Genomic DNA, 10281 nt, shown 5'->3' with positions numbered 1-10281 from the left:
TAATTCCGACCCGCACTTCGACCTACTCCAATCACATCTTTGACATTTTCTCAAATGATGCCAAAATCAGGGATTTATTCCGAGTGATTAGTAACTCAAGTGTGCGTGCCCAGCAGTATATTGGCTTCTATGGTATCCAATAATTGGATTCTATAGAACAGTGGTCGGGAACCTTTTTTTGTCCGAAGAGCCATATTGGCCCTATTTTTTCAATCTCAACTCCCAAAGAGCCATACATGCCAATCAACTGTTACGTCACAATTGAAAATTCATGACGTCATGGTTGCACTAATTCGAACTCACTATATGGGATTCCTCGTGTGTGCCATATTTTCTCTGTAAAAAACTGGTATATATTGTTCGGAAATAAAGCTCGAAACCAGAGGTAAGGCACTGACGGGCTAAGCCTTACCATTGATAACGCAATCCATCGTAAGTAGCTTAGAATTTATTTTAACTGATATTAATCGAATGTAACTGTCACAATGATTCGGAAAATCTTAATACTTATCGACTTCTCAATTCTCAAAGTATTCGGTGGTAACATAACGTGGCGCTACACGCCTACATTTTATCGCTAGTACTACTCAGAGCTTTACTTACCAATCAAGAACGTGGATAGCTATGGCGTTGTTTGTGACTCCAGTTTGTAATTATGAATGTCACATCCACAACAGTTCATTTCGCGCAGTAGATCAGGAAGACAATGTGTATTTGAAAACTGCATTTTGAAATGGGCGTCGCCATGTATGCTATGCTTTTTGATTAAATCAACGTACCACACAATTAAAGATTTCGAGTCGAGTACATAGAATTCGCGAGTGATATTGGCCGTCGGCGTGACGTAAATTTGAGGATTTTGAAAAGAGGTGGTCCGAGCCCATAAACCCGAAGACGGCATTGTCTTTACCTCTCAAAGACGTGCTTATACTGCCACGAGACAAATTATTCTGGACGTGATGAAAATTTACGAACAGGTCGATGCAATATTGATCAATTCAGTACAAAAATAAATATTTGGCATATCTTATACCCAAAAGAGCCATATATGGCTCGCGAGCCATAGGTTCCCGACCACTGCTATAGAACAAACCGCTATGGTCGCGACACACCTGAACTATAGCATGTAATTACACAATGGGCATTTCACGCAATGTTGACTTCTAGTCGCTTCGACTCCTTGATTTCTCTTCACTTCTTGCAGCATGTTGAATTGATAAAAAATGGTAATAATATTACGCTGATACTGATGCTGATGGTTATATTTGTGAGTACCGCCGGGAAGTAATTAACATACAGCAGCTTTGAAATCGAAGGTCGTTTCTCCAAACCAACCCAAAGCAATTAAACTTTCTCGAAATGTCACCAGGTTACCAGTGAACTCCATTCGAAAAACATTTCGCTATAAAAAGTTTTCCTACTTCAATCATATCTGTTTGGAGTCAGAAACGGTTGATTTACGATGCCAAGTATCTGGCACTTCCTTTTGCAACTGTGCGAATGAGCCAAAAAAGAGGTTCTTGTACAAGCGTCGCCCGCCAGAGGCGTAGACCTACTGTGCAGATTGCTCGGAAGATATTATAATTTGGATTGGAAGATGAAAAGAGACATTAGCACTGTTCGTCCGTTAGTGGTATCTTGTATGTACGGCTGATTAACTGCCATTTGCAGTATATGATTTAATTGCTGTTCCGAATATCGATATCAGTCACCATATATTCTCGAATAGATCTGATTGTGTAATGTGTATATATAAAATGTTCCATTTAACCTGTTCAACCTTTTGCAGGTTATGTTACGACCTAATTAAAGTGACGTACCACAGCTGTGCGAAAGTTAGTAGTTACTATTACGCACAGAAACGGAATCCATCAACTGTATTCATAGCAGGAAGGATTTCCTGACATCATTGTCGGCCTACACGTTTGGGAGCGCAGCCATAATAGTATGCTCCATACTTTGTCCAAGGAATTCACGTGCAAGTCGTTTTCGTTGCGGAGTACAAAAGATGAGAAGGATCTGTTCACGAAATCGCAGGTGACAAGATTTCATAAGATATAGATCGTATGTTCTTAATTGAAGTGAAGATAGTCGTTACCGTTATAGCAGTAGGAACTGACTCCTAGTAATCAGATCCTTTTGCCATAGCAATCGATTAAACACTGAACCGTTTCTTGGACAGCTCGGTGCATATAGGCAACAAAAAGGCGTTTATAAGTTATTCTAATTTTATCAGGGTAGATAATACACCTCTTTCCATAAAGGGCGCACCTCTAGCGGGTATTGAGTGTGATAATGGCATCTCGCTACTGAATACTTTCATTTTCAGTGTACGGTACTTGACTTATCGCTCTGAATCCTTTCTGGAACCATACCAAACTATGATATTCGTGTGATGTATGACTCCCCAGTCAAAACAATTAACCAACTGCACAGCGCTTATGTTATCTACAGACGCTTACTCAGGAAAATTCGAAAGGATCAATCCATTTCCGTAGCTCGTCTATCTGTCTCTGATTACGCCGAAATCTCGCATTGACGTCAAACTGCGAATTAACGCCGTGTTTCTCTTACAGTGGAGTGATTCAACGAGGTGGTTTTTGGTGTATCGCCTGTCAATTTGGCTTTACCAGCTATCTTGGTCTGTGGGCTATATCATCTATTTACAAATCCATTATCCCGACCGACTCAACAGAATTCATCGCTACTTTACAAGCTGGGCAGACGTGATGACAGTGCTGTACTATTCAGCCGCTCTTGGCATATGTGTGGTGAGCGCACATTACCGTAAAACGAACCAGATTGAAAATAGTGAGTACCCAGTAGATACATAATGATACTTTCTCCTTGTGCCGTACACTTGGGCAGTGTTCATGACTAATCTAATCATACCCAATCAGCGGCGCCAATACAGTTGCAATACAGGTCGCTGTATAGCCTATCATACGTCACTATGCAATCGACTTCAGGTAGGTTTATATCCATCACAGGCCACCGTGAGCGTGTTTGCCATTATCAAACCCGAACCTGTTCTACATTTGAGTTTCACATGCTTGTCCAAATCGAATCCTTTCCAATCAAGTTCCACTACAAGCAGAATGAATCTGTCCGTAATCTTTCAATCCGGATTTTCATACCTAAATCCAAATCATGACTATCTCCCATTGTTATCGTGCAACATGGGCAATTGAGCATGAGCATGAGTATATCAGATCGTGTTCTATAGCGGGGCCTAGGATAACTTAGTAACTAACTAAGTAGTCGTAGGCCCCGCGTGTAGCTAAAATTATAACTCTATTCTAATACAGCCAGGATGAAGATATTCTGGTTTCTGTGCTATTATAGAGGTATAAATAGTCTTCATGGAATATTGAGCAGCGATATTGGGAGTATATAACGATGCTTGAATAAGACAAATGCATTCTGTAGCAGATTGGTTTTGCGTCACAAAACTTATTTATAGAAAATCAAAAGACAGTTCGCTTATTCCTATTATTAGCGATATCCTCAGCTCGTTCAAACAATCACGCAAGGAGTCGAAACGATCTGGTAGAGTCTATCAACCAAATACCACTCTTGGTTTACGGACAGGGATAAATAAAAATCCAACTCTAGAAGTTCTTTTTACAGAACCTTTGCGGTGTCTGCGGTCACTCACATGGTTTCTGCACACAGTCGTAATCAACAGCAGTGTCATCGTGATGTTGATATTTTGGATATTCGTTTCCGCGAAGTTCAAGGAGGAAAAACTGCGTAACGTCTTCAACATTCACAGGCACGCGGTAAACAGTGTGTTGGTGTTTGTTGACTTCTGCGTGGTCGCAACACCAGTTCGACTGATGCACGTCGTGTACGGGTATATTTACGGGCTGACTTACGCGTTCGCGACGGTTTTAATGTATTGGTTGGGTGACACACCGACAGTGTACAAGTTTCTGAATTGGGAAGATCATCCCGGCAAGGCAGTCGTGGTTTCTTTAATAGTAGGGATAGTCGTGCCTACGGTCCTGCATTTTTGTTTCTTCATGTTACACCTGGTGAAAATGCGAGTCGCTGAACATTGTACAAAATGTACAAGTGCGAAAGACCACGTCGTATCGACGCCACGTGAAGAGAACAGCAAAGAAACCTTGGTGTAGCCATGCCTTTGTCTTCAAGTATATCATCATCATATTTGAGATCTTCACGTCAAGCAACGAAAGATGATATGTGGGCCACCGACTGATACGTGGTCGGGATCGATTTCTGTACCGTGACACTTTTCCGTTACCTCGTTGAATTTAGCGAAACAGTGTATTTGACTCGTTAGACGCTAATCTCTGTCTTCTTTGAACGCGCGCACTGACAAACGCGCCATTACATAGCATTAAACGTGGTCCGGTAATCTATAAATCACCCTAAGCCACTGATATATGTATAGTGCATAATTTACGGTCATCTTCGCGGTGACTCCGTGAAGGACTCAATCGCCAAAACAGTTGTCATCATCGACATGGTCCAGCAGAGAATCGTTTGCTGACTTAATATTACGTTTCCCAACCGCTTGGATTGGTTGATTCTTTCTTCGCATTCCGTGCCACACAACAGTCAAGCTTAAAGAGAATGGCATAACTTGTTAATCATTTGCTCCAGAAAAGTCAGTCCTGACAAGTTACTGACGTGCGTGGTCGATGTATGCACATAATAAGTAGGGCTAAGCAAAATTGATTCTAAATCGAGCATTACACTTCGATCTGAGTATTGAGTTGATACAACTCGCTATGACGAGATAACAGAATCGATAACGGTATGTAACTTTTATGCCACCGCAAGCAAAATAGAGCCGGTTATACTACATTGTAGATGAAGATAACTTGATATTTTTCGGCCGTTATGGTGATGCTGCGGGTCAATTTCTACATGTTTCGGGTACAGGGATGGTTTCGAGGCTTCCACAGCGGGGAAAGAGCATCGTAACTGCAATTCCCGTCGACAAAATAATTCGCAGGGCAAGGGGCGTCTAATGATAGTATTCGAAATAATAGTCTCCCACTATTCGACTCGAATTGTCACAATTGATATTCGATTCGCATTCGAGACTCGAATCATTGTGCCCAGCCCAGCCCTAAAAACAAGGCGATGTCTGTTCGATATTCATGTTCATTGTTCATTGTTCATGGTAGATTGCTTGGGCCAAATTTTCCGATGAATATACTTTATATTTAATATTGGGTTACTGACGATGTATTAGGAAATATGTATGGGCTGAAGTTCGTTTATTGTCTAAGCATGTAGGCCGAGTTGTAGGTAATAACTATATAGTTCAGAGATGCCACTCCTGGGTTTTTCCACCCAGATCTGGGTTTTTTGAGCATCACCTGGGTTTCTGGGTTTTTATACTTAAAATCTGGGTTTTTTTCAACATCCAGTTCGCCAGGTCAGTTTCACGCTCGAAAATTAAATATTAGATTAGTATGGTCGCAATATCGTAAAATGCACGCACTTCAGTTCGCCATTGTCGATGGATTTTGCTGTTATTGTAACGACAGAGTGTTGAGAATCTATTTCACTACTAAAATGAGAGTCTTCGGCTTGATGCGATGGAGCTTCATTGAATGGTAACTTCCAGATCGCAGAAAGTCATCTACATATAGGACGATAGCCAGTAGCGAACTCGGCACTTGGTGAACTTGGTGAACAATTCGGCATGTAGCGATAAATATCATGTAAATGTATGGTATGCACATTGCACAAGCACATAAACAGACCAGGTGATGATCCGACTAATATAATCCTATTGTTATCTGAGTATATTTATAGTTCCAACAGGGACACTCAGAGAGAGAGAGAGAGAGAGAGTTAGTTAGTTGGACACCCCTAGCAAGTTAATCAGAGGCATTGGTTATCAGCACATTCGAACCCTAACCCTTTACCCTAACCCTGAATTTCATGATTTGGCAGTTATTTATTTTTACTATACTTTGGTCTGTGATTATTCCAAATAAAAGTGATTGTCGTAGGATTAATCAATCGAAATCTACTTTCAATCTGTTCAGATCGCTGAAAATACATGGAATCATCCTTAGAAACGGGGAATGGATGGCACTGCATTGAACTTTCGCAGCGCGATGATATAATTAGTACCGGTACACTATTAACTATTCACGCTTCGCCCCAATCGTATCATTGCGATGTGTCGAGAGGAAAACAACATGTTTTTTGTGCGATTCGCAGTGTTAACCAAGCGAAATGTGTATTATGAACGGTTGTAAATTCAATATTAAAGGCTTCAATGACTGTATGAGTGTACTCGACGGCTATCAGGCTCCACTTTCACAGCTATCTCGTAACTTTTGCGTGAAATATAGGATCTGGGTTTTACTGGGTTTATTTCGCCTCCACATCTGGGTTTTTCAAAAATATCCCAGTGGCATCTCTGATATAGTTTCTTGCACGTCTTTTACGTCGTATTGCATATAGCAATGCAATATGCATGTACTATACAGCGTCTATGACAGTGGTTTTCAACCTTTTTGTCTTCGTGTACCGCTTTGGACCGCCACGGACCCCTGCGGACCCCCCACAGTTTTAGTTCAAATTAAGCTCAATTTTCGTGCAACCGGTATCTGTGTTGTGCAAATGTTAACTGTAGGCTGCTTATAAACAGCAACTAAATGACCATTTTGAAAATAAAATCATATTATTTATTTGGAAATTAGGAATAATTTTAGTATGTCAAAGCGAATTCTGTAGCTGTGTCCCCTGATACACGCGGTCGTGTCTTGAAAATCCGCGCCGTCGATTTGATATGAAGGAGTGCCGAAAATGCCTCTCCACAAATATAGGTGTTGGCGAATGTATGAATACCGCGTAACGCTTCTGGCGACACCTTTGGGTACGATTGCAACATATATAGCACCGAAATTGAGAACAGATCTTTAATGAACCTGGTCATTTCTATCTAGCAGCTCATCTTGAAGTTTTTCTGGAATAGCGGCTTATCACAGGAGAAAATGGATTTTTGCAAACATTTTTTCCAAGACGCCTACAAAACATCTCTAACCAGCAATCTGTTTGTATCGGTAGGCAATTTGGTATTTAAAATGAACTGGCACAGTCGAATATTCCATCTCAGACGGCCGTTCTGTTTACGTGAGCTCTGAAGTTTTAGCAGTTATGAAGCGAAACTAGCTCGTGATTTCTCCAATTAAAAAAAATACAAATCCGGGTATCTAACATTTCGCAAATTTGGAGGCTTCGCGGACCCCCGGTTGAGAGCCACTGGTCTATGGTATGACCACCGTGTACTCAAAGGTGGTGTGGCGTGGCGCGGAGTGGACACTCGAGTGTCACACCCAGATGACTTTGTTATTGTCGATCCGTCTTCCGTAGTAATTAAAGAGAAAGTCGCTATTGGTCTTTGTTGTTTTTGACTATGTTCCATATCGAGATGGTTGACCGGATTTATTATGGTGTATCTTGATGTTGTCATCTAACACTGTACCAAGTTTCAGGGCTGTGACTCTATGATTGGGGTGGTAATTTCGTTGTCAAAGTCGAGTATCTAGATTCCAGACTGTATTGTCTAGTATAGCTTGCATACGCATGTATAGTATATTCGACTCTGATCAGACTGCAATGAATAAATATTATATGGCGAATTGAAATTAGTGAGATCTATCTACTGAAGATTCATCGCTTATGTTACGTCACAGAACAGGAGCTAACGCGGAGAATGCCATGTTCAAATCGATAGCTTGGATTTAGGAAGCTGTATTGAGGCCAGTGTTCTTTGTTTGTTTGCGCCAACAAGCATATTTACTGCGATGCTAAAGTCTGTAACAAACTGTTCAGTGTGCACTGTGCAGTGTTCACAGCACTGTCGCAGAGAGGGGAATCAAGATCAGACTTGTACAAACTACTGGATTTTCAAAAAGTGCAACTAAACTAGAACTACTCACTTTTTAAAATTCAAAACTAGAATACGCTACTCGGGATACGCGAAGTGCTAGGGAGGATACCGCGAGGTCAAAAGCGTGAGAGCCACTAGTAGTTATACCACGACACAATCCATATATTACAATACGTGAAACCGAGTTGCTATACCCTTCCCTGACATACGGCGGGCTGGAACGAAAGTGCTATAACCGTGGTGGGCAGACCTACTTCATGAGCGACCCGCCTTTAAAATATTCTAGCTTGGAAAGCATGCGGCCGGGGTTCGATTCCCGCCGTTGGAGGTTATTCTGGGCTCCTCGTCCCCCGTGTCGTTGTTCTTACGGCTACAAAAAAAAGTACAGAAAAAAAGCCTCTAAAGAAAGAAAACGAGTAAGAAATAGATTATAAAAAGGACCGGCGAAGTAAGAATAACATCGAAGAAGACTCTGATATCGGGCACTATAGGTCGAGGTGGATGCCAGTTCAAGAGACCTCAACTGGTTGGTCGTTCGGCATCCCACTATCTGTCCATTGCATCGCATTGTGTGTCTTGCATGTATACCGCATTGTACATTGTGTGTCTTGTATATCGCATTGTAGGCCTACATTGCGTGTGTGTCTTGGGCAGTTGAAAATATAATCTGTCCATTGATTGATTGATTAAAAGAGCCACAACACAAAAATTCAAAGATACAAAGATACAAATTTATTACGTCATAATGAAATGCAGGCTATCGAATGAAGTTTACTACGTAAATCGGTCTTCGTTGGGTAACTCGTGGCAAAGTTTTGGTGTTTGGTTTCGTGATGACGTTTCAAGTTACTGTTCTATTGTCCTGTTCAGATAGTGTCTTTTCTTGCAATTATCGCTCGATGACATTTTCTTGGTCAACCCATGTACTTATTGCTACCCTTTAGCCCTTTATAATACAAATGGAAGAGCCGTATTCACCATTGCTAGCCTGGAAATGATTGTGACCTGCGCTGGCGCGATTTATATCAAGTTCATTGTTGAACACAATGATTTATCATTGCTTGATGACCAGTTCTAACCCTAGTGCCACCGTCCCCTAAATTTTACACGTCCTGCGTAAATCATAAGGAAAAAAATAACACGAAAACAATTCGTATATTGTTAATTCGCGACAGAATGCATCAATTTATAATCGTGTTAAACCTATATAGCATAATGGTGAAACGCATGTGCAATTTGTGCATTTGTGCATGTGCAATGTGCTATCAAAGGCTTTTTGCAGGCAGTTTGCCCACCCCTGACCTATATACTATATAATTTGAAGACTTCATGTTCTATTGGATAATTTTGACGCACCTCCCGTGCCTGAACCCAATACTCTACTATAGTTCACCACTGCTGATCATGTCAGTGAGTTGTTGAGCCACAAAGATATCAATAAAACTAAAATGGCCTCTCAAAAATCCAGATAACTTTTAACACCTGAAATCGAGTCAATACATTCTTATGGAAAAGAATGTGTAACTGTGTATTCACATTACAAAAGTGATACACGAAAAGAGGACCTACCTCAGAATTCAGGGTTGAGAATTCTCGGGGTGCAGATAGACTATTTCAGCGGACCTGCTAGCGTTTGTGTATAGCAATCATATCGGTGTGTTTTAACTTAATTATTTCATGGTTTGAGCCAATCATCATTATTATCAAACAGGGAACACGAGCCCAAAACTAATCCACCGAGAACGGTTACACGTTACCGCTATACGCCATCTCGTCGGTTTCAGAATTTAACTGCCTACGGATAAATTTGGAACTCCTCCTCGACGGCAAACCCGTTTCATAGTTGATAACGAAGTTGTGTAGTAGGCGGTCATAACATTATAGCTTGTTGAATATAATGATGAGACACTGCACCAACTTAACGCATTCCACCCACACACTGATTCGGTGATCTATCACGCATCAAAGTAACTCCCAGAGCATCATTATACTTACGCGTTGCGAAATTTTGAAAAATGCGTAGCCTACTCGGGGCTAACTCATCTCTTGACTATATGTGAACAGGATGATCGTCGCTGTGAAATCCGAGAGGTGATTCCTGCTAACTGAGACCCAGATTCAACACGCAAGACGCGTGGCGAGATAGCGTAGTGTTATGATCCACAGCTGCAGCACCAATAGCAAAACCAATAGGTTGCGGGTTCGAGTTTGACTCTAGAATCACTTCCAACGTGTTGGAGGTTTAACTACGCTCCTCCTCGATATCTGATCCGCGTAAGCCATTTCTTAATAAAAACTGTGTACCACCTAAAAATAGTACATTGAACGCTCTCTCTTTCATGCTGGTAACGTCATATTTTGTGATACGATTGTTGATATACAATGTTCTT

At 41.2% G+C, this 10281-nt stretch overlaps 1 protein-coding gene across 1 annotated transcript; it reads left to right on the top strand.

Annotated features, from left to right (window-relative positions):
* Positions 1 to 1415: 1415 nt before the first annotated feature.
* LOC145440562 (protein rolling stone-like) lies at positions 1416 to 4654 on the top strand. The gene is made up of 3 exons (XM_080318202.1): positions 1416 to 2037; positions 2577 to 2811; positions 3631 to 4654. Exons 1-3 carry the CDS (start codon positions 1948 to 1950, stop codon positions 4137 to 4139), a joined length of 834 nt encoding a protein of 277 aa, XP_080174328.1. The 5' UTR covers positions 1416 to 1947; the 3' UTR covers positions 4140 to 4654.
* Positions 4655 to 10281: the final 5627 nt, after the last annotated feature.

Source organism: Botryllus schlosseri, chromosome 6, assembly GCF_051294905.1.
Source record: "Botryllus schlosseri isolate E-star chromosome 6, Bs_hap1, whole genome shotgun sequence".
NCBI classification, from domain to species: Eukaryota; Metazoa; Chordata; class Ascidiacea; order Stolidobranchia; family Styelidae; genus Botryllus; species Botryllus schlosseri.
The sequence above is the reverse complement of the archived record's forward strand: the minus strand, read 5'-3'. Positions and strand labels throughout refer to the sequence as shown.

Coding starts and splice junctions, on each gene's coding strand:
- LOC145440562 (XM_080318202.1), top strand. CDS start 1,948: ATGCTCCATACTTTGTCCAAGGAATTCACGTGCAAGTCGTTTTCGTTG. Junction 2,038..2,576: donor ATCTGTTCACGAAATCGCAG/GTGACAAGATTT, acceptor TTTCTCTTACAG/TGGAGTGATTCAACGAGGTG. Junction 2,812..3,630: donor AACGAACCAGATTGAAAATA/GTGAGTACCCAG, acceptor TTCTTTTTACAG/AACCTTTGCGGTGTCTGCGG.